Raw genomic sequence first — 22,137 nt, forward strand, 5'->3', positions numbered from 1 at the left:
GAGGAGGAATGCGCTGTGGGTTACAGGCAGTCTTGCCTTGCGAAACTAGTGCGCGACGGTGTTGGTGACCGAGTGATACGGGATTTGGTCTATACGGATCGTGGTACTAGGGGTGGTGGTGATGGCGGTTGAGGTGTCGGACAAAAAAGGTGTGAGGAAGGTGAGGAGAGTGATGGACGGGCCAGGAATAATGCGCCTGTAATAAGAAGTGGGATAGGGCGGGCAGGGGAGTTGATGGCAGGGGGCCGTAGCCGGTTCTTAACGGTGGGCCACATGACGACCACTCCCAGACCCCCTCTCCCTATCCCCAAGAACCCGGACAGGGACCGGCAGAGGGCGTGAGAGAAACTGCGAGAGGCTGCCGAAGGGCGGGTAGACCAATCAGGGAGGGTGTCTTCACCAGATGCAGCCCTCATGCAAGCACTCAAAAGAAGTACAAAAACGGAGGAGGGTCTTGAGTGCTATGGAAACAGATTGAGCGAGCTTTGATTCCATATCTCACCCTCCTCTTCCCGCTCCGAACCGTCAATGTTCTACTCATGCTGGTACTTTTTCTCTCAGAGCTTTGGAGGACACGCTCATCTCTTCACCTCGGCCTCTCTGACCTCAGCTCAAGGAGCCAGACGAGACCGAGAGAGTGGTATCCTGCCCTACATTGGTGCAAACAAGGGACTAGTTCTCTGGAGAGATCGTCAGGAGTGTTGAAGAGAAAGGGAGCACGAGGAGCTCTGCAACTTGGTTGAATAAGCAGGGCAGGGGAGGGCATCGTTGCAGAAGGGCAAAACCCCGCCGTGAGGCCGTTTCAATCTGATTTACTTCTCGCTCTCTCCTTCACCGGCCTTTCTTGACAGACAAGGCAAAAGGCGGGGTTGGACCCCCCACGTATCGAGGAGCATATGTAAGAGAGACGATGCTAGTCATCTGAAGAAGATGCAGCTGCCTGTGGATGTGGTGCTCCGGCTCCAGTGCCTGGGGAAGTTTGGCACCGCCCACCACCTCTGCCAAAGTGAATCCCGCCAGGGCAGTACTCCGTAGAATCTGGAAAGGAAACGACCGAGGGGTTAAACGCGTTAGACACGCGCAAAGACGCGCCCAAGACGCGTTACAGGCGGGTCCCAATTTAACGCAAAGTGTCCAACGCTTGTGTCATGGTGGGTTGGATGCAGGACTGATTGGCTGGCGGAAGAAACGGTCTTCGCCAAGTCCGGCAGCGGTGGGACCCTGGAGCCATCCATGTGCGCTTTGATCATTCTCTGGTTCGACGCACGCAGGAGGACTTGAGACTCGTCAAGTTGTGTGATCCTTCACGTGATCCCCTTCAACCTCTCGTCCCTTTTCTTCCCTTGGTATGTTCTTGGGACAGCCATTGCAGATCCCCAACACTCGATCACGACTTTCAACCGATGTTCGTCTTCCAATGCCTTCTGCTCACACACTGGCCGGTCCCGAGATTGCATTCGATTCGCAGTTCCTCGCTGAGCAAACCCAGCTCTGATTGCCAATCTCCATATCTCTACCTCCCCTGTGGCCCAGGTGATGTTTGCGATATCGCCTTGCCTGTCACTTGAGACTTTGAGTTATGATTCTGGGCATTAGGTAGACTGTAGACTGAGCTGGGATCCTCTCTTTCGAGAGCATATCACACGGCATTGCCCATAGCTTGTTGCGAGCCGAGGCCACATCTCACATGCCCTTAACGGTCTCATTTCAAGCACTCGATCATGAAATGACTGCGCCTGGGAATGACGACGTGCTCTGTGGCCCGTCATAGGATGACTCGCCTTCAGTTGGCTTTGCCTCAGCACCGGCTACAAGAGGCGTCGTTTGCTCTCGATCTGAAGTCCCGGAGACTCATCAAGGCCCGAGAAGCTGCATGTCCTACAGAAACATGGCTCATGACCCGACATCTGATCTTTCTTTTTGTTGAGGAGATGCCGAGCGCCCGAATGCGGACCAAGTCAGTAGCTCAAGTGAATACGGCCTGATAATCCGTTGTCGATCGACCAGGTGCCATGGAGTTCAAGCAAATCGAGAGCCAGTTGACATTCGTTGTCTGATGTTTCGGGTCGTGCGTGGCCAACATGACAAAGCCCAAGGTCTGCTTGGGATGCCGCGAGTCTCCAATCCCGGAGCGACTGACCCCACTGAGGACGGGGGATTTCAGGAAATGGCTGGCAAGATGTTGAAGAATGACCTGTGATATCTAGCAATCATACAGGTGCATTCTTGGCTGTCTTTGCTATCAACACCCAAAATGTCGGAAGGTCATGGAGGTGAATACACCCTACGCAGGGAACGACTGGTAACCTGCTGGTGGAAGTCAGCCTGGGCCCGTCTAGAGTAACAAAGGCAGAGACGGTCCCCGCTCGCCATCGTCAAATATACCACAATTAAACCGCTCAAACGCTCACGCTCATCTTATGTTTGATATCATTCACTGACGAACCTGGGTGTACAGACCCCCACACGTCATATCACCCCTCAAAGCACAATAATACCCACACGGCATCATGCTCTTTTGCAGTCTGAAGTAGGAGGATGGTGAAGTGGGAGGTCCTGGTCGCCGTGTCTATTTAACCTGCTACCTTGCGCCTCTCTCTCTCTCCCCACCACTCCACCTCTTATCCTTCACCACTCACCTATCCCTTACCACTCACCTATTTTTCATATCCCAACCTTTTTTAGACTTTATCCAAGCTTTTTTAAATTCTACCCCAACATCTCACATCCCTCTATCCCCCCTTACTTATCCTCCACAATTTACCTTCACAACTTACTTTCACAACTCACCCTCCTCACTTACTCCCACAGTTCACCTCCCTCACTTACTCCCACACCTCACCTTCACCACTCATCTTCACAACTATTCCCTTAATCACTTTTCAAGACTTTATCCCAGCCTTTTACACCTCTACCCCAATTTCTCACATCTATTATATAACCTACCTATCCCTCACAACTTACGTTTACAATCTACCTTCACAACACACCTTCACGACCTTTCCTTTAATTATCTCCCAACTTTTCTAGACTGTATCCCAGCCTTTAAAACTCTATACCAACTTCTCACATCCATTACTTACCTTACCTATCCCTCACAACTTACCTTCACAAACTTACCTATCTTTCACAACTCACATATCCTACACAACTCACCTATCCTTCACAACTTACCTTCATAATCTACCTTTCCACAACTCCCCTAAACAACTCTCCTAAACAACACGCCTCCACAATTCACCTTCAAACTTACCTTTACAATTCACCTTCACCACTCACCTATTTATATCCCAAACCCCCAACTTTTTAAATCCTTAACCCGACCTTTCACATTCACCTACCCCTCACAACACATCCATCTTTCACAAATTACCTTCACAGCCCTTTCCCCAACTACCTCTACCTTATCCTCCTTCACATTCCTTTCCATATTATATCCTAACCTTTTTAAAACTCTACCACAACTTCCCACAATCACATATCCTTTCAACACATACATCCTCTATAACTCCCTTACCTTTTATAACTTATCTATTCTCTATAATCTACCCATCCTTTCCAACTCTCACCCCAGCTCCACTCTCCTCTACATTCTTCTCCTCCCTCTTTCTTATATTATGTCCCATCTTTTCAAAAACTCTCAATCTTTCTTCTCTCCATCCTTTACCTCATTCTCTACCATATCATCTTTCACCATACCAAATACCCTTCAATACAACACCTATCCCAACACCCAACACCCTCTAACCCATCACCCACAACAACACCTATCATCAACATCCATCATCCTTCACCATATCCTTCACCATATCCTTCACCATATCCTTCGCCATATCCTTCACCACATCCTTCACCACATCCTTCACCACATCCTTCACCACATCCTTCACCACATCCTTCACCACATCCTTCACGACATTATTCACCATATCCTTCACCATATTATTCACTACTTCATTCAACCTAACTCTTCTTATTTTCACCTCAACTTCAACCTTTTAAAAACTTACTCCAAACTTATATACATCAACCAAACTTCTACGAACTATCTATCCCAGCCTGTTTATCAACCTACCTTACTCTTCACCACCAACCCATCCAACCTTTCTCTTTCATAACAATACCACTCCTCACAACAACACTATTTCTCACAACTTCACAATTCATAACCACCTCACCTCAAATACATTACCACAATAAGGGAAACATGGCCACCCCTTTCCCTTCCCCAGAGGCCGCGCCCGCTAACGGCGCTTCCTCCGCCTCCCCTGTCACTCCCGGTTCCGCCGCCAGTGACAACATCGCCACCGTCATTGCTGCTGCTCTGTCCGCTTTACCTACGACTCCCGGCCCCGCCAACACCGACGCCTCTGGTTCCTAGTCCCCTGACAACAGCGGCGAGAGTCCAGTTGTCCCTGTCCCTGCCAGCACGCCTGTTAATTCCCCTCGATCGCCAAGGCCCGATGCTCTTCCTGTGACGCCAGGTCTCGACTCTCACCGCACCCATCGAACCTGGAAGCCTCTATATAGCAAAGTAAACAAGTGTGATTATTGCGATAGCCATTCCCCAGGCGTTCTCCACGAGTGCTGTGGCAAGGGATGCACCGTCCGGCTGTGCGAGGGCTGCGCCAGGGGCAATATTTGGCATACCCAGCACCGCACACATTTCATCGATGCCAAAAAATGTGACTGGCAGATCAGAAAGCCCTCGCCGAAGCCGAGGACCTCTCTGCGCGCTAGACAGGTCCGACGTCGTGTGGGAAGGGGAACCCCGCCTGCCTCCCGGAAGCGTGTACGTTTTGTTGGTCTGGAGGACGACGATGAGGCTGAGAAGGGCAACCGTCCCGCGAAGCGGCCTCAGGCTGAGCCTCCTCGACAACTGGCTCCCAAGCCTGTCGCCCAAATGGGCCAAGTCTACGAGCCGTTGAGCACTGGTCGCACCCCGTTGCCGAGCATGCATCCTCCTCGATGTACCGCCGGGCCCTCTCTGTTGCGCAATTCAGACTCTTACACGCGTGGGGCAGGTCCACAGGTGAATTGACAGGCCGCCGAGACAACCAGGCCCGTGAACACAGCTGTGACAGGCCTCGAACGTCGCGAGACAGAGGGATTCAGTGTCCAGCCTCCTCCGGGGCATACCACCAGCCCCAGAGATCCCAGGAGATGGGAACAAGGCAAGCCGAGACATACATGACCGGTCCCCAGAGAGACTTCCAGCCTGGCGGAACCTCCTCCCACCCGGTGCCTGTGCCTAGCAACAACTGGCCTACTTCATCCCCCCCCCGAGGACATCCGTCAGGTCCAGACTATCTACAGCATCACCTTTGGTGCCACCTACACAGGCAATATTGGGAGTTTTTACCGCCACCCCATCCCTCAGCAACTTATTACCGCATCGATTCGCTCCTCCGCCTCTCCAGGTATGCCCGCGTCCAACACCTTCGGCCCACAACACCATCAGAACGTAGGAACTGCTTCCCGATTCCTGCCCCCCATCTTCAGCACGGGCTACGGGCACCGCTCATCTGACAATAACGAAGAGGTAAGTCAAAACCCAGGTCAGTCCATACACTTCCCACACTCTGCTCCATCCCCAATTATCACCCTCACAACGAGCTCACACCATTTCAACCCCAGATAACCCTCGAGGATGAGCGACTCTGGAACCTGCCCCACAGCGCCTGGCTTCACAATCACGACGTCTCCCTCATACGCCAATTCAAGGGAGATTTGCTCCCTCTCAGCCAGTTCTGGGACGCGTTCAACCTCTTTTGCTCGCAGAACAACATCCAGCATGCTCACCGCGCCACCAACTGGTTCTTCGACTAGAAGTGGCATCTTGATATCAAGGAGAGAGATACTCGCCAAGCGGAGCGGAAGAAGGAGCACGAGCAGCGGATGGAGGAGACGGAGGGGCCAGTGGCAGGGCCCTCCCTACTAAGCCAACAAACACCAACTTTGGGGGAAGACCAAGTGGTCTGAAAGGGGGGAAGGGTCTGGAAGCTCATGGGGAGAATTGGAGATAGGAGGGAGGGGGGAAGGAGGTGGTATTTTGGGCTGCTATTTGAGAGTTTAAGAGGGATTGTTAGGTGGCAGATGGAGTTGCGATGATTTTTCTTTTTTACACACACAAAACAACAAAACAAAAAAAAGGACTGCCAAGGATGCGAAAGAACACGGGTCAGGGTGTTTGCTAGGGAATCAGTTAGTTTGCGATGGTTTTTTTCAGTTTCTTTTGCTTGTAATCTTTAGACAGTGTTGCTTTCAGGAAAAAAGGAGGCTTGTTGGCTGGGCGTATAGTCTTTCATAAAAGGGGGCGGAAACAGAGGTTGGCTGGCGATGAGTAAATGTTTAATGAGGTCTTTTTCATACTCTTGTACTTCTTTTCAGTTTGTTGTTGATGGTTTTTACCAGTTTGTTTTGTTTGTTTTCTTTGGGCCGCATTGCTTTCAAGGAAAAACGAGGACCGTTGGCTGGGCCTATGGTCTTTCATAAAGAAAAGGAAAAGAAAGAGATTGGCTGCCCAGCGATGATTTCACATTTAATGTGGTCTCTTTCATATTCTTTTGCTTATTTTTGGTGTGCGTTGCTTTCAGGGAAAGAGGGTATCATTGGCTGGACCTGTATATGCTCTTTTAACAAGAGAAGACAATTCACATGACGATACGTTGATATTTTATGAAACTCCTACCCTAGGCGCTTTCCCATCGCATCATCATATGTTATTTGTTTTATGCCCCCTTAATCCTCTGTACATCCCCTATCTAACCCTGAAATGTGACCAGGGTTATGGCTCTGCCCCTGAAAGTGCACCACCCACACCACCACCACTGCACATCACTACTTATGACAACAGCCACATCAATCAGCAATGAACCTATGAATCACAGTATAATAGTGATCTCCTGATAACAAAACTATCAATTGAAGCTATTTTCTATTTAACTCCAACACTGGTGGATGTCGTTGCTAACGGTATCACTTATGCTACCAAATAAGTAAACAAACAAATAGTCAGCTAAGTCGTCAACCAGGTGATCAACTAAGAGGTTTATAAGGTATTAACTACGTGGTTGATTAGGTAATAGTTGTATATCTAGTGATAGCTGGGATAGTAGGCAGCAATAGCTGGGATAATGGACAGTGGTAGGTGGTCTACCCAGTCGCATATGTGTCAGGAGAGATATCTATCTTTCCTGCTGGCCAGACCGGTAGAAAGTCGCACTATCGAAGTCATCAGTTGTTGAGCGATAGGCGTTTACACCATCCGCTCGTGTTCTCTAAGCACACTCAGATGACCATGTTTTATTTACGCCTTTATTTAACCACGCCAAAGGTTACCACACCATGAATAGTGGTAGCTGGGATAATAGACAGTGGTAGCTGGGCACGTGGGTGAAGAAATCCAGACCACATTTCCAACATCAACATTCATCACTCATCGGCACATCACTCACCACTTTCTTGGTTAAATTGATTCCACAAAAAAAGATACAAGTAATCAGAAGCTTCTAGAGAACTACAGGATTTATTTTCTACAAGAAATCCTCATGTGGTGGCGGGTAAGAGATGGTGAGGTAAAGAAGGTCGATATCATTTTTTCACACTGGATTTCTTAACCCACGTGCTGGTGTAATAGAGAGTGTAAGCTTAAATAGTAGATAATTGCCAGTATTTGCTTTCTTGACTCATTAAGTTGATATTTAATAATTACATATAAGAGGATATAGACAACTTACCTCTACTACTATATGACCTTCTGAGCATCCCGATATCCACAACCTTCATAAAATCTCATGCACTCTATACATAACTATTTAGAAGTCAACACCACTTGTTTAACTCTACCTTCCACGAACTAAAGCTCTCATGTAGGTATGCATTATCCCAGCTATCCCTCTTTAATACCCCAACTATTACTCTCTATTACCCTCTATTACCCCCTATTACCACCTATTAACCCAGCTATTATTATCCATTGCCCAGCTATCATCACTGTCCATTACCCAGCTATGACTTTATTAGGTGTATCAGCTACCACTGTCCATTATCTCAGCTGATAAAATCGACACAGGCAAGATGATAAGTCAGACAGTTGTCTCTATCACGCAAATAGCTTGGGCTCGCCTCACTAGCTCTTCAACGATTCATTTACAATACACATTTATCCCCTCGAAAGGTACCGGGCACTTTGCTTCCATCACCGGCTATCACCATCCATTACCCTTGACAGGATATCGATGAGCAATATGATGGGCTACGGTAGCGAGTTACATCACCTTCAACACCATTTATTCCTGTGACCGCGAGACACCCACTCTCTCTCTCTCGCGGGCATACCTCTCGGCCAGTTGTCAGACGTATCTAGATGGGCTGAATAGAGCATCAAGAAGTGTGCCAACATGTCTGTCCTCACCTCGAGCCCAACCACAGACGATATTGCAACTGTTTGCTGAAGCTTCATGATAGGCAAGACCGGGGTGGAAGTGAGACAGTGTTGGGCATGGAGGATATGTCGAACGATATGGGTGAACATCCTTTTTGCAATATGACATGAACATGCACTATAGTCTACACACTATTATTTACAGACCCTTGAGCCTGTTGTTTCCATGACAGTCTATCCCCACTAAGAGAAATGCCCCATTTGATCTTAACGCCGGGAAAGATCTCAGTCTAAGAAACTTTATCGTGCCCTTTTAAGCACCCTTGCCATAGCCTTCTTCATACCCCATTGGTATCGCCAAAGATTTCCTTCATCAGCCGATCCTTGTCACTGCCGAAAACCATCTCCAAGAGCTTCTCCTTTTCCGCACTCTTCTGCACCAGCTCCCAGAACGCTCCAGTGCCGTTGGCTTCCTCGTCATCTTCGGCCGTGTCACCGTCAACCCGCGAGTCACCTTGTTGTGTGGGCTCTTCTACAACGCGTCTCATACCCGCCTCGAGCAACTCCCGTGGGCTGCCGAACTCGGCCACACGGCCCTTTTCCATGACCAAGAGGCGGTCGAAGTCTGCAACGGTCGACAGTCGGTGAGCAATAACTAGAACGGTACAACCGGCAGCCGCAAACTCTTTACGAAGCGATTCTTGGATATTGCTATCGGTACCCCTGTCGACAGCGCTGGTGGCCTCGTCGAGTATGACAATTTTGGGACGCTTAAGAAGAGAGCGCGCAAGGCAAACCAGTTGTCGCTGCCCCTGGGACAAGTTTGCACCACCCGTGCTGATGGGTGTCGACAAGTTGGTAAAGATGTTGGCGTTGTCCGCAGGCAGGTTCAGCTCTGACTCCGGCTCAATCACCGTGGGCTCTCCCTCAACAGCCGTGGAAGCCTCTGTTTCCGTTTCTGAATCTGCAAGCGGGATGGTGGAAGATCCTATAATGACTGAGGCTCCAGCTGGTGGGTGTACAGGTGGACGGTCCTGATCTTCAACGTGCTCAATAAGATGGACACGCTGCAGTGCCAATAGCAAATCATGATCCTCAAGAAGTCCTTCCATATCCAGGTTCGATCGCAATGTACCACTATTACAAGTTCAAGTCAGTATATTGATTGCCTCCTCTGGTTCGAATCGGAAAAAGCACTTACGAGAAAAGGAAGGGGTCCTGCGGAATGATGGCAAGACGGCTTCGCAGCTGGCTAAGCTTCAAGGTCGAGATGTCGACATTGTCAATATAAACAGAGCCCTCAACAGGCACAAGAAGACGGAAAAACACAGCGGCCAGGGTTGACTTTCCGGCTCCTGTCCGTCCGACGATACCGACTCTTTCGCCAGCACCCACACTAAAGTTGAGTTTTTTGAGGACCGGGGGAAGGTCATCCGCATATTTGACTGTCAGATCTTGGACCTCGATCTTGCCCTCAGTAGGCCATGCTGCTGCGACATCCTTCCCGCCTTCCGGCTCCGTCTCGATTTCTGCATATTCCAAGACTCTCTCGCATGCGTTGAAACCCAGCTCCACTGATGTCAACGCTTGAAGAACAGATGTCAACGCGTTTGTGTAGCGCAGGGCGAAGGCCAAACTGAATCCAGCCAAGGCGGCATTGGTGTCACTAACTGCTACCGCATTGGCGACGACAGCAACGAAGAGAGCGCCAAGGACCCCCATACGTACAGCCATCCATCGACCCGATAGCTGGAGTGCCCACGAAGCCTTGGAGCTGCTGTCGATCAGGGTAAACATGCGCTTCATGTAGAACTCGGTGCGGTCGAAGGCCCGGATAGTTGAGAGACCAGAAAGCACAGAGCTGAACTGATCATAGATCGGAGAATGGGACACGGAGTTGATTCGCTTGACCTCTCGGGCAGCGTCGATGTACGCCATGGACACTCGGACGTAGAGTATGAACAGGAGGATGCCGAAAAAAATGACGTACACCGAAACTGACAGACTATTCCCATCAAGTCAGTGATCTGTGTGTAAGGGGGCAGAACAAAACAGCCACTGTACCTGGTAGCAATGATAACCAGCAAAAACAGCACGGTGCGAATCAAGGTAAACGCTTGATTAGAGAGCCGGCGGTCCACAATGAACATATCTGACGTGAAGCGGTTGAGGATTCGACCAGCTGGAACTGTGTCTATCCATCGCAACGGAGCGCGGAGAATGGCATGTGTCATGTCTTGGAAAAGAGCTCTGGAAGCTTTCATGCCGATGACGAAGAAAGCCAGTACTCTTATTATCTGGACTAACAACGTCGAGAAGTCGATCACGAGCCAAACGGACAGCCCTAAAAAAAAAGGTCACAATGTCAGCCTCGTTGACGAACTACGGTAGTACGTGGCGCAAGACTTACAGAAGTAGATGCCATAGCCCCAGTGCCAACCCTCTCTCTCTTCGGAGCCAGAGCCGGCAGCAAAATGGAAGTCGTTCTTGGAGGTAGTTTGAACCGTGAAACGGAGGGCCTCTGGCTCTTTCGATGCTGTCTGTGCAAGCTCTTTCAAACTCCAAGCCCGGAAGACCGACAAGAAATGACCGAGCAAAAGAATGCATACACCCCCAATCCAAGGCAACAGGCCGCCACTGGCTTTGAAGTAGGCTTTGTACACCTTGGTTTTGACACGACCTGTCTCTCTGCTTTCTTCGTCCTCTTTGGGTTTGCTCTTGGTTACCAAGGGAGGCTGTCCATTTACCAGGCTATCATCCGTGGATGGAACATCTTGTTCAGACAGGGCTGTCAACGCAGAGCTGTCTTCAGAAGGTGTAAGGTGCTCAACCGAGAGGACTTCTCCGTTATGGAGCTGGATGTGAAAGCTAGCATGCGGCAGGACGAGCTCGGCATGATGAGTGGCGAGAATGCGAGTCCTCCCTCTCGCCAGCTCACCCGTCAAGGCTTTGTCAACGATCAAACGCCCGACATGAGCGTCGACGGCGCTGAGAACATCGTCCAGAATGAGAATTCCAGCCCGAGAGTAGAGAGCTCTAGCAAGGGCCGTTCGCCAGCGCTGACCGCCTGAAAGCGTCACCCCCTTGGGTCCAACTTCTGTTTGATCACCGTCTATCAGGAGCTCAATGTCCTTTTCAAGAGCACAAGCATCAAGGACCTTGCGATAGCGATCCTCTACAAAAGGGAGGCCAAATATCACGTTCTCTCTCACGGTGCCACCCTCGATCCATGGAGTCTGAGAGACAAACGAGGTCAGTTCGGGGATAATCCACTCGGACTCAGGGATAGCCTTGGCATCGTGGTCAAAGGGAGGCAGAACGGGCATCCGAATGACGCCGTTGAGTAGCTTGACTTCTCCCAGAATAGCGGCAAGCAAGAGGCTTTTACCGGCGCCTGTTTTACCCGATACCAAAGTCAGTTGGCTAGGAGGGAATTCCAGGTTGATATTTCTGAGCATTGAGTGGGCGCGTCTCTGTTCGGTGGCATCCTCGTCATCAATCTTCTCGGTATCCTCAATTCTTGGCCACGCCACTGTGGCATGCTTGAACAGAATGGAGTCCCCGGGTTTTGATACTGGTTCCTTGTCAGATTGACTGAAGAACTTCTCCAACCGGACAGCACTGGTCCACGCTTCGAGCAGGTATGTTTGAAGAAGTGGAAGGAGAGCTACAGCCTCATCCAGCTGGTCGAAAAGGCCGAGTGCGGTGAAAATCACGGAAGCCTTAATGTTTGTTCCGTTCTGCCAAACGTAAAGGAAGTACGTGACACTGGCCAGCATGATGGGTCCCAAGTTGATGATGAAAACAACAAGGCACTGCCATACAGCGACTCTCCAGTACTGTTTGAGCTCTTCGTTACGGCTCTTGAGAATCTTGTCCTCCCAATGCTGCTCCAAGGCCGAGAATCTGATTTGTCGCATGCCCTGCAGAGCCTCTGTCAACAGATGGGCCTTTCCATCTCGATACTTCATCAGACCAAAATGAAGGGCCGTGTATTTGGTGGACAAGCGCGAGCTGATGGGGATCACGAGGCACGCGGCGAGTAGGCCGCTGACCACTGGTAGCCAACCCATCAAACTAATACAAAACCCACCGGCAAAGATGAGTTTGAAAATAGCCATGGGGAAGTTATTGTTGTACATGCAAAAGATTGTAACGCGGTTGGAGTCAAGCTTCATGTGGTTGATGATGTTCTGTCGAGTCTCCGGTTCTTTTCCTTTGGCGTTGGCTTTCTTTCCTGGCTTGCTTGCGTCATTGACGCCATTGGGCTCGCCTGCTTTTCCGTCTTTTTTGCCGTCGGTTTTGTCTTCTTTCTGGGCCGGGGGAGCTGTCTCGTACTGCTTCAGCGCCTTGAAGAAAACCAGGGACTGCAGAAGTGAGCCAACAGGTATCTCCAGACGAGTCGTGGTGATCCACCTAATCCAGTTATTGACGCCGACTTGGAGCAATTGGCTCAGAAGCAATCCTAAAACCCAAATAAAGATGGTGGGATCTGTGGCTGTGTCTTTCTGCCGGTTCTCGATCCTCTTCAGGAAGTTGTACAAAACAACTTGCGGGAACAAGGCCAGAAGCGCGACGACCAGGGTAAGCAACCACTGCAAGGCCAGCTCCTTGGAATACGCGTAAATGAGCTGCTTCCAGAGCGGCAGCTTCTCGCGGCGCGTCTTGATGAATCTAGCCTGCAGGTTTCTTGATTTTGTGGCAAAGTCGAGGTTCGGGATGTCCTCAAGCTTCATCTGACGCTCCTTGGCCACATCAAAGATAACCCTGTTCCAGGAAAACGAGAAAAGATCGAGCAGAGACCTGGTGTGTTGCTGGTCGACCAGCCCTTGATCATCGTAGACATCCGGTCTCCTTGAGAAAGAAGCAAAGGCCAAAAATGCGCCAACAGAAGCCGAAAATTGTACAAGGTAGAGGAAGCCAACCGCCCGGTATTTGGTATCCGAGTCGGAATCCAAAATCAGGGCCAGCGCTTCGAATCCATGGAGCACAACTACCAAGACGGCGATGACAAGGGAGGATGCCAAGCCGTACACTGTCAAGCGGAACTTGGAGAGATAGAGATGCTTTGGAGGAAGAAGGATGGCCTGTAAAGCAAGAAGAGACTATTTGTAAATGTTAACATTGTTTCTGTATATTCGTCGTGTGTGATCAACCGCATGCCACTCACCCAACAGACAACATCTGCCCAAAAGACCCAGTCGGAGAGAGTGGGCGGGATCAAGACCTTGGAGGCAATCAAAGCGCCAATACCAGCGAAGATGGCGAGGCCAACGGCAATGCGAGGTCGCGTGTCCGAGAAAGCCCGGATGGACTCTTCGGTCGCCACACCGTCGAGATCTTGGTACTCATCGTTGGCGTTGATGGGGGTGTAACCAGAGCCACCCCAGATGCCCTTCTCTCTCCAGGAACGGGTGACGGCAGGCGTTGACAGAACTATTACCAGAACGGCGGCACCGACTCCAATTAACTCATGCAGGCGCTCCGAGCGTGGGATTTCGGTGGCCGTCCAGGCCATTTTGTCGGGAGTCGAAACTCTCTTGGCACGGGAGTGGAGCTAAGAGTTGTAACGGAGAAGTTGAACCCTATTTGGGTTGTGATGGTGGATGTTGTTTCGGATGAGTCGCGTGGTGCATTGCAGTTCCTGTATACCTGCAGAGAGACAGATTGTTGGATGGACGATAGGACCAAACTCCTGTCGCTAAGCCTGCAAAAAGATCGGTTTTGGGGGGCAAATAATTGTTCGAGCTCCAGAAGTAAGAAAAAGCCATCAAGGTTCCTAGCGGTCAGAGAGCGGCGGCACAGTGCGCATTGTGTGAGTCGCACTAGGCAGTGATGATATCGACATCATCAGTGCCCGCCATCCAACCAAGACAAAGGAGAAACTGCACTTTTGGAGGCCGTCGTACAATAGGTATACGTAACTACATTACAACCCCTGGGCAAGATCATCTTGTATTTCGGCCCTGTACACAGTGTCATCAAGCATCGACCTCGAGGTTGGGCCATCCGCACTGTGTTTCCTAAGCAATTGACAACCAACTGCCATTACACACCATGGCACTTTTCTCACCTGCGATCTGGCTTGCAGCTTTTCACAGGTCTCTCCGACATGAACCAGCTGCCATTTATTTGAATAATCATGTTATACTACATGGTCGTAACATCATAAGAGTCTCTCAAGTTCCACAGACGCTCAGCCGTTCAGAACAGTGCCTCCATTGCAGTGGATCGTCTGTCCACTGATGGCCGAACTATCGGTAGACGCGAGGAACACAACGCAGGTTGCGATCTCACTCGGTTGTGCGGGCCGACCCATTGGGCTGGTAAATTGCTTCTGCGCGTCATCGTTCATCGTCGACGGGATCAAGGGGGTCCACACGGGACCTGGCGCAACAGCATTCACCCGGATACCCTGGCCAACCTTCTGATTGCTCAGTCCACGGGTAAAAGAAATGATGGCGCCTTTGGTCGATGTGTAATCCAACAAGTCAGGCCGGCCGATGTAGGCGTTGATGCTTGCATTGTTGATGATGGTGCTTCCAGGCTTCATGTGAGGCAGTGAATACTTGGCCAGGTAGAAGTAGGGATGGATGTTGGTGTCGAAGGTATGGATCCATTGGTCCCTTGTGGCTCGCTGTCAGTCGTCTTTCCTCTTCATGTTATTTTCAACCGTCATACTCACTCGGACAAGTCCTTGATGTCAGGAACCATCATCTGATAGGCCGCATTGTTGAAAAGGATGTCGATCTGGCCATTAAATAGTTTGACGGCCTCATCGACCACCTTTTGGCAATTCTTGCGGTCCCGCAGATCGGTTGAAATAAGATGACATTGCTGACCGTACTGCTCAACACGTTTCTTGGTCTCTTGGGCATCATCCTCTTCCTCAGGCAGATAGGCAATCAGCGAGTTGGCACCCTCCATGGCAAACAGGATGGCAGTCGCACGGCCAATACCAGAATCACCACCTGTGATGATGGCATTCTTGCCCTTGAGCTTGCCGGCAGCTCTGTACTTTTGGTTCTTGCCATCGCTAGTTGGGATCTCATCGAACAGTGGTGTAGGATATGGCATTTTGGCCTCTTTTCCAGGGAAGTCCTGGTGCGTCACCGGGATCTCGTGCCCTGTCACTTTGTTAGTCCCAAGTATTTTGATATAAGACAGCAGTGTGGCCGCTCGACTTACCACTCTGGAATTGTCCCTTTTCAGTCATTTTGAATGATTGGTCTTCGATCGATGCGAAATTGCTTCCTCGGGTAAAGAAGGATGTCTGAATGAATAGGAATCAACCAGGTCAAAAGAACAAAAAGGGTCTCGGAAATATTTGTATTAAATCGGACATCTGAAGGTGAGTTGCTACTGCAGGTACCCAGTCTATGACATAATTGGGGAGCTTCTGGAAGGTGTCCGCAATCACAATGACGACATGCAATGGGGTTGGAGCTTTTGCTCCCCCAACAGTCGGACACCCATTTACCTTTCAGAGAAGAGACTGAAAACATTCGGCCGGTGTCATTCGACAGCTGCATGCTCTCGGGTGGTCAGGCGTTCGTGAAATCCCATGGCTCTGATTGGCCAGGCATCCTTCTTCAACAATAAACAACACCACCTTGGATATCTCATCAACTTCTGGGCTGGACAATATTTGACTCGGTACTCCAAGTATAAAAGGCCAGTTGCTTGTTAAAACTGCTCAAGCGTTGATGTTGCGCGACCACTCACCGGCAGTGACAAGCTAGATAAGAATGAGTCGAGCTCACGAGCTGGTGTCTCTCGGAAGCAATTTCATAACCCCAGGCCGGCGGTTTGCTCTAGTCTAGCCGAACGGTTTGGTCAACGGCGGTGGACAGTTGAGTCGTGACTCTTGTTGTGCAAGGCTAAGTTTAGATGGTTTGTCTACTTTTAGGGCATCGTTGAATCCACGCTGTTGGGCAACTCAGTATAATAACACAGTAAAATGTCAATGATCATGTTGTGTAAGTCATTATCCGTAGAAGAGGTCTTCTTGGTGGACACTCATTTGAACTCGTTCTGCCGTGTCCTTCTTGTCACTGTTGTGCAACATGTTGTCTGATCTTGACCCTCGAGGGGTTCGGCTTTTTGTGCTTCAAATTACATTCCTCGCACTTGTCTATATTTTCGTTTCTCTTCGAATTCTCGTTAGATCTTTGACTATCAAGAAGATATCGCTAGACGATTGGTTTATATTTGCGGCTGTGGTACGTCGATAAGTGCCAAACCACCACCCACTCTTGACGAAGTTATAACAGTTATTTTTTGTAGATTGTTTACACCACCCATACAACCATCACCGTATGGGGCATCGTTAACGCAAGCGAGGAAGGAGTTAAGAACTTCGTCAGGGGCGAAAACATTGCTCTACACTCCTGGTTCCTCAACGAAGCTCTCTACGCGCCGTTGTCAGCACTCATTCGAAGTTCAATCGCCGTCTTGCTGCTTCGCATAGCCACCGACAAAATCCACAGAAACATAATATACGTAAACCTGGCCTTTACTTGGACCATTACCGCCATATACTTCTTCATCGTTATCTTCCAATGCTCACCCTCTTCATATTTCTATGATCAAGTCCTGGATCCATCCGGCGGGAGCTGGTAAGTCACAAATTCTATCAAACAAACCATGTACTCCTGTAGTCTCACAAAAAGGGGTCGCCAAGCATCGACAAAAACGTCGTCCCGCGCGTGACCATCGCCCACAGCATCGTCAACGCCGTAACCGACTTCATTCTGGCCTTCCTTCCCATTGCCATCCTTTGGAATGTCAAACTCAACAAGCGTACCAAGGTTGGAGTGGCAACTCTTCTCGGAATGGGCGTACTCGCGGGGATATGTTTGATAGTCCGTATCCCCTACGTCAAGTTCATACCCGTTTCCGATCCTGAGTTTCTCGAACAAACAAAGTAAGCTTCAAGTTCTCCCTCGCCATCTTTATAAACAAGTCTGATACCAGCGCAGTGGTACCGCCTTCTGGAGCGTAATGGAAACTTCTCTCGGTATCATCGCCAGCTGCGCAGCCACGCTTCGCCCTCTTATGTGCGGATTTGGACCAAGGCGAACCCCCTGGCGCCAGGGCAGCCACCACAATAAACCCATGTCCCGATCTCGATCCAAGAAAGACAGAGCTTCCAGCGCAGCAAACTCCAGGCCCCAAAATCGCGCCAGCATAATTACGCTAGTCCAGTCCCAGAATCTCCGAGAGACAAAGGACGACTACCCCCTCCCGTACCAATCCACCTCCCTGCATGATATCTACAGTCCAGTACATTTGCCTCACGACGCACAAATTCGTGAGACCGATTCTCCCGACTTTGAACTGGCCATGCAAATGCCTGATCCCGACCCTAACCCCATGCGGTACTCGAACCATCATGAGCATCGATATCTACATCATTACGAATCGAGGGGTCCGGGAAGGCTTTGGGACAGGAAGCGGACAATAAGTGCGATCTCGATGTACTCTCCAATGTCAGGTGGTGTCAGAATCAAAACTAGTATTGAGATCACGAGAGAGACTCATTCGCCCGAAGGAAGGGAAACGCCTCAGGACTCCCTCAACTTCCCAATCTACGGTGAGCAGGTGGTCACGATCAACGGCCCAAAAGGGCCGCGTAGATGTAGGTCTGCTCAGTGAAGTTGTGGTGAGAGGTATCATTGTATAAGGGGTGTACCTATTTTTGGAGAATGACAACATATATTTCTCCGCGAAAGTGTTAGAATCGTACCATCCCGCTAGCAGGGGCAGGAAATAGTGAAAAGAAAAAGTAAGAACGAAGGAAATTGACGTAAAAACCACAATCAAGTGCAGATTTTACCAACATAGCATGCCGATATGTAGTTGTATCAGAAGTCAGGCAAAAGATGCAACGCTCCCCGGTCAAGAATCCGGCGCCGGCTCCCATGTCTTGTTCCCGAGGAAACTGTAACAGCCAACAGCCCCATTCGAGTCATAGAGTGTGGTGTCTGGAATCTTTTGTTAGTAAAGTCAACTGGCGTCACTTGTGACAGAAGACGCTTACTCAAGTCGAGCGTTGAGTTAGTGTGCCCGCCGTTCATATCCCAACACAAACAACTCAAATGCAGCGACTTGTCATGAATAAAGGTACAGTTCTCGCATGATCCGGAGTAGTTCCCACTGTGCTTGAGTTAGGGAGATTGCTTTCTTGGAGGGGACCAAGAGACGTTTCACTCACTTCTCATATACTACAAGCTGTCCAGCATTGTTTCCCGCGCAATGATCCAAGTCCAGCCTGAGGTGACGTGTTATCAGTATGCATCTCTTTTGGAGCCACCAGAGAGAGGGACGAGCACTCACATGCTGTAATTGAATCCGTAAATATCAACATCGTCGTTGAGACAATAGACACCAATCCAGTGATGTTTGTCGGTCAGGTTGGCGCCTGCATAGGCGCAGTCATGGGTGAAGCCACCTTCGCCTGAGGTTAACAAGGGGAACACGAGGCCCAGAAGAAGAACGGTGGCGGTCAAAACGGGATACGCGGAGAAGGTGCCCATGTTGTCAGATTCTGAGGCTGCTCCGGTGCTTTTGAACCTCTGACGACGCGAAGGTATAAGTCGAGGTGGGTGGGCAGAGCTCTGCGGGAGCTTGGGGCCACTCGCTTTGGTGACGGCAAGTGTAAACAATGAGGAGGTAGATGAGAGCAAAAGGCCAGATACTAGTACGAGAAATATCTTGAAATAGCCACAGTGTCGAAACCAAAATGCCTGGCCGGCCCCAACGAAACCACCTACTCGGATACATCAAGGAAGGTGGAGACTTACAAAGTGGTGGGCAGCATTGTTCATGATCGAAAATGGAAAGAGCAACTCCCCCAGGGGCAGGCACTCTACACAAGCTCAATATCCACCCACGTCACGACCCAGGGAGCTGAGATTAGCTGGGCCAGCTCGGTGTTACGGAAAAGCCCGCAAACTTGCTAGATCAAACACAGGACGGGAAGCCATGGACCTTTTTTGACCTCATGCTTCCAGTTTCCTACTGCAGTCATCAACAAACCATCTCTCGTCATTCATCCCGCTCCTTCCCGGATCATCGTTACGGACGAATACTCCCGCCCGGACCTCTTGATAACCGACGACTACCTGCAAGAGCTCTGAAGCAAGCCAAGTGCTTTCCTGATTTGGCCGACCAGGGGTCCTGCCATCGACGGTCTTTGTCCCCAATGTCTCTCAAAGGTGTCTGTGGGATATTGATAGGTAGGCAAAGCTGACCAAGAGGCTGAGAACCTCACTTCCACTGCAGTATTCAGGCTCTTCCACGAGACATTCTTGACATCTGCAACACCGCTGGAGCAGCACAGCAGAAAAGCCGAGCCCGTTTGCTGCACGTTGTACTGACTTCTTGCACTACACATGACCTGCATGGATATCGGTGTGATGTCCATATTTGTGAAATCGGTTGTTTTCATACTTCATAATTTACGGGTATGAAATATTTATCTAGAATAGGAAGAGTACGGCCTGAGGATCAACATGATACATTACATGAGGGCTTGATGTGCTACATCAAAATGTATAAGCTACGTATCTTGTTCATGAAGGTGCCTGCTGCATAGCTCCTGCTGAAGATTCCGAGTTCAGTATCATCAGACTCCCATTATCATCATACCCAACCCGGCCCTCGTCCACTGCTCTTCGTAACTTCTCACGAAGAGGCTCGCGATCACCCGTTACCGGGTCCCATTCCCATCCTTCCCGCATCCTGCAACCAAGCTCAAGTCAGCAAAACTGTTCAGGTCGGGCCTCGCTAGGGAATTGCACTCTTTCTTACCCGTGTGTGACACAGAACCCCCAGGTCACAAACAACACAGGAGAACAAGAGAAGGAATAAAGTATAACGTACCACATCCATCTCAAACAAGCTCTCAGCTCCTTATCCTTGGGTAGCACCCTCATCCACTCCGGCTGGAACCCTTCCCCTCGTCCCCCCTTCCCAGTCCAATCCTCCGCCCGACCGAGGAGCTCATCCCTACAAAATATCCTCCACGAGTCCAACGTATACGCACCCTGCGTCAAATGCCCAATCTCCCAAGCCTGCCCTATCGCACGTTCCCTTCTATCCTTTACCATATCCATCACATCAAGCCCCCCTCCACCATCCCCATTAAAATTACCATTGTCAAAATCCTCGGCTCCAAAAACCTCCCCAGCTGTAACATTCGTACCATCCTCGACCGAAGGATAGTTCCGCACCCCATACCTTCTCTCCCTCACCGGCGGGTTCTCCACAAACCCCCTTGCATACTTTTGTATGATGGCATACCTGTGCTCCGACAACCCCAGCGGCTTGATCAACTCCACCACCTCATTTTTATTCTCCTCCTTTGCCAACTCTTCCGGCGTCGGAAACCGTCTGACCAACTCCCAAAACACGGGGATGGCGATCCTCCCAGCGGTTTTGATCAAAAAAGTCACGGCGACCAACAGGTGAAAATGGGAGTGTGCTAGCTCTTCCTGAATGAGACCAAACTTTGGGGCGCCCAACGGTGGGATTGGGAGGCTGGATACCACGCCGGGAGGCGGTTTTCGGAGGGGCCGGTTTGGAGTTGGGGGGCGGTTGATGAGCGGTGTTTCTTGTTGCTGGACTTCTTGTCTTTCTTGGACAAGCTCTTGTGACGGTGGTGGACTTGTGCTAAAAAAGGGGGAGGTTTTAGTTCTGCTCGTTGCCTTGATGGCTTGTTCGGTTCGGGTGCGGGCGCGGTGGCGAGGTGATGATGGGTTGGAATGGATGGGTTTGGAATCGGTGTGAGGTAAACCAGATTTATGGCCTGGAACAGGGCCGTGGGAGGGAAGAGGAGGATAGAGTTGCGAGTGGACTTCACGATGATGGGGAAGGTTGTTACCTAAGTCGATGCCTGGAATTGTCGGGAACGGCACGGGCGTCTGGCGAGCCATAGCCGGCGCCTCTCGCTTCAAGTTTTTGCTTGGGAATGAGGGGACAGGGACAGTTGTTTCTTTAGACGCTGAAACAGCTTGACAGTCTGAGGAGGAAGGCATAGCTGTTTTGGAGCTGATCCCAAGATCTTTTTGGAGTTCTTGAACGATGTTGTCGAACCGTTCAAAAGGGGCCGATAGCTCCTCACGCAAATTATTCGCTAGTTCGTCGAACTTGACAAACGCCTGGAAAGATGATGCCGGGGCTGGGGCTGGCTGAAGTTAGTATGTTTGCTACTCGATGCATTTGATGTAAACTTACCCGAAGAGCTAACCGCGCCATTCATATCCTCGTCACCATCCCAAAAGTGAGAGGTATGCTTTGACGATTGTTTGGCCTTGTTAATTTCCTTCTTGTGCTGCACATTGGCATCTGAATACTGAGGTGCCATTGTTGTCTCTTTATTGCCACGCATCAAAGTAGTATTCTGCTGCTTCTTAATGGCGTTAGAGGGGGCTTGTCCCAAGGCAAAAGCTTGCTGCTGAGATCCTTGAGACTGGTCAGTATGAAAGACTAGACCCGAAAGCACCCCGTCTGCTATGACAAGTCGCTTGGTAAGTGCAACAGTTGATTATTATTGATTGGGATTTTTCTGGCTGTGGTGACTTGAGGATCCGTTTTGGAACAATGCCCAGCGTGGGTATACCAGTCAGTATTAGGTGGGCAGTAAGAGGGAATAATTGGTGGAGAGAAACAGATCGAGTGTTGATTCTTGTCACGTAAAAGAACCTACATAAACAAAACAAAGTGAGGTCGCCGGTCACAAGAGGGTT

At 50.1% G+C, this 22,137-nt stretch overlaps 7 protein-coding genes across 7 annotated transcripts; 2 read left to right on the forward strand and 5 right to left on the reverse strand.

Annotated features, from left to right (window-relative positions):
- Positions 1-4,207: 4,207 nt before the first annotated feature.
- On the forward strand, positions 4,208-5,041 carry QC761_0013760 (uncharacterized protein; the record flags this gene model as incomplete). Its single annotated transcript, XM_062871962.1, has 2 exons — positions 4,208-4,373; positions 4,572-5,041. 2 exons carry the CDS (start codon positions 4,208-4,210, stop codon positions 5,039-5,041), a joined length of 636 nt encoding a protein of 211 aa, XP_062737671.1.
- A 381-nt stretch (positions 5,042-5,422) lies between these two features.
- Positions 5,423-6,340, forward strand: QC761_0013770 (uncharacterized protein; the record flags this gene model as incomplete). The annotated part of the gene is made up of 2 exons (XM_062871963.1): positions 5,423-5,542; positions 5,638-6,340. The coding sequence occupies 2 exons, from the start codon at positions 5,423-5,425 to the stop codon at positions 5,827-5,829; spliced, it is 312 nt and encodes a 103-aa protein (XP_062737672.1). The 3' UTR covers positions 5,830-6,340.
- A 1,620-nt stretch (positions 6,341-7,960) lies between these two features.
- Positions 7,961-14,191, reverse strand: QC761_112510 (uncharacterized protein). The gene is made up of 6 exons (XM_062874533.1): positions 13,557-14,191; positions 10,797-13,491; positions 10,451-10,730; positions 9,588-10,391; positions 8,602-9,523; positions 7,961-8,348 (listed from the first exon to the last, which is right to left on the reverse strand). The coding sequence occupies exons 1-5, from the start codon at positions 13,902-13,904 to the stop codon at positions 8,725-8,727; spliced, it is 4,926 nt and encodes a 1,641-aa protein (XP_062737673.1). The 5' UTR covers positions 13,905-14,191; the 3' UTR covers positions 7,961-8,348; positions 8,602-8,724.
- A 259-nt stretch (positions 14,192-14,450) lies between these two features.
- On the reverse strand, positions 14,451-15,961 carry QC761_112520 (uncharacterized protein). Its single transcript, XM_062874534.1, has 3 exons — positions 15,575-15,961; positions 15,072-15,513; positions 14,451-15,012 (listed from the first exon to the last, which is right to left on the reverse strand). The coding sequence occupies exons 1-3, from the start codon at positions 15,600-15,602 to the stop codon at positions 14,583-14,585; spliced, it is 900 nt and encodes a 299-aa protein (XP_062737674.1). The 5' UTR covers positions 15,603-15,961; the 3' UTR covers positions 14,451-14,582.
- A 1,013-nt stretch (positions 15,962-16,974) lies between these two features.
- On the reverse strand, positions 16,975-17,338 carry QC761_112525 (uncharacterized protein; the record flags this gene model as incomplete). The annotated part of the gene is made up of 2 exons (XM_062874535.1): positions 16,975-17,244; positions 17,306-17,338. The coding sequence occupies 2 exons, from the start codon at positions 17,336-17,338 to the stop codon at positions 16,975-16,977; spliced, it is 303 nt and encodes a 100-aa protein (XP_062737675.1).
- Positions 17,339-17,999: 661 nt separating this feature from the next.
- QC761_112530 (uncharacterized protein) lies at positions 18,000-19,622 on the reverse strand. The gene is made up of 4 exons (XM_062874536.1): positions 18,725-19,622; positions 18,603-18,659; positions 18,429-18,544; positions 18,000-18,372 (listed from the first exon to the last, which is right to left on the reverse strand). Exons 1-4 carry the CDS (start codon positions 18,922-18,924, stop codon positions 18,287-18,289), a joined length of 459 nt encoding a protein of 152 aa, XP_062737676.1. The 5' UTR covers positions 18,925-19,622; the 3' UTR covers positions 18,000-18,286.
- A 271-nt stretch (positions 19,623-19,893) lies between these two features.
- On the reverse strand, positions 19,894-21,779 carry QC761_112540 (uncharacterized protein; the record flags this gene model as incomplete). Its single annotated transcript, XM_062874537.1, has 3 exons — positions 19,894-20,131; positions 20,273-21,575; positions 21,626-21,779. The coding sequence occupies 3 exons, from the start codon at positions 21,777-21,779 to the stop codon at positions 19,963-19,965; spliced, it is 1,626 nt and encodes a 541-aa protein (XP_062737677.1). The 3' UTR covers positions 19,894-19,962.
- Positions 21,780-22,137: the final 358 nt, after the last annotated feature.

This window comes from Podospora bellae-mahoneyi (genome assembly GCF_035222275.1).
Source record: "Podospora bellae-mahoneyi strain CBS 112042 chromosome 1 map unlocalized CBS112042p_1, whole genome shotgun sequence".
Lineage (NCBI taxonomy): Eukaryota > Fungi > Ascomycota > Sordariomycetes > Sordariales > Podosporaceae > Podospora > Podospora bellae-mahoneyi.

What these genes read in the sequence shown, in the direction of transcription:
- QC761_112520 (XM_062874534.1), bottom strand. Translation starts at nt 15,602, where the DNA reads ATGACTGAAAAGGGACAATTCCAGAGTG. An exon ending in AAAGGGACAATTCCAGAGTG is followed by an intron (nt 15,514 to 15,574) that starts GTAAGTCGAGCG and finishes ACAAAGTGACAG; the next exon opens with GGCACGAGATCCCGGTGACG. An exon ending in GACATCAAGGACTTGTCCGA is followed by an intron (nt 15,013 to 15,071) that starts GTGAGTATGACG and finishes GCGAGCCACAAG; the next exon opens with GGACCAATGGATCCATACCT.
- QC761_112510 (XM_062874533.1), bottom strand. Translation starts at nt 13,904, where the DNA reads ATGGCCTGGACGGCCACCGAAATCCCACGCTCGGAGCGCCTGCATGAG. An exon ending in GGGCTATGGCATCTACTTCT is followed by an intron (nt 10,731 to 10,796) that starts GTAAGTCTTGCG and finishes CTTTTTTTTTAG; the next exon opens with GGCTGTCCGTTTGGCTCGTG. An exon ending in CAGGACCCCTTCCTTTTCTC is followed by an intron (nt 9,524 to 9,587) that starts GTAAGTGCTTTT and finishes AACTTGTAATAG; the next exon opens with TGGTACATTGCGATCGAACC.
- QC761_112530 (XM_062874536.1), bottom strand. Translation starts at nt 18,924, where the DNA reads ATGGGCACCTTCTCCGCGTATCCCGTTTTGACCGCCACCGTTCTTCTT. An exon ending in TACGGATTCAATTACAGCAT is followed by an intron (nt 18,660 to 18,724) that starts GTGAGTGCTCGT and finishes ACGTCACCTCAG; the next exon opens with GCTGGACTTGGATCATTGCG. An exon ending in TAACTCAACGCTCGACTTGA is followed by an intron (nt 18,373 to 18,428) that starts GTAAGCGTCTTC and finishes AAAAGATTCCAG; the next exon opens with ACACCACACTCTATGACTCG.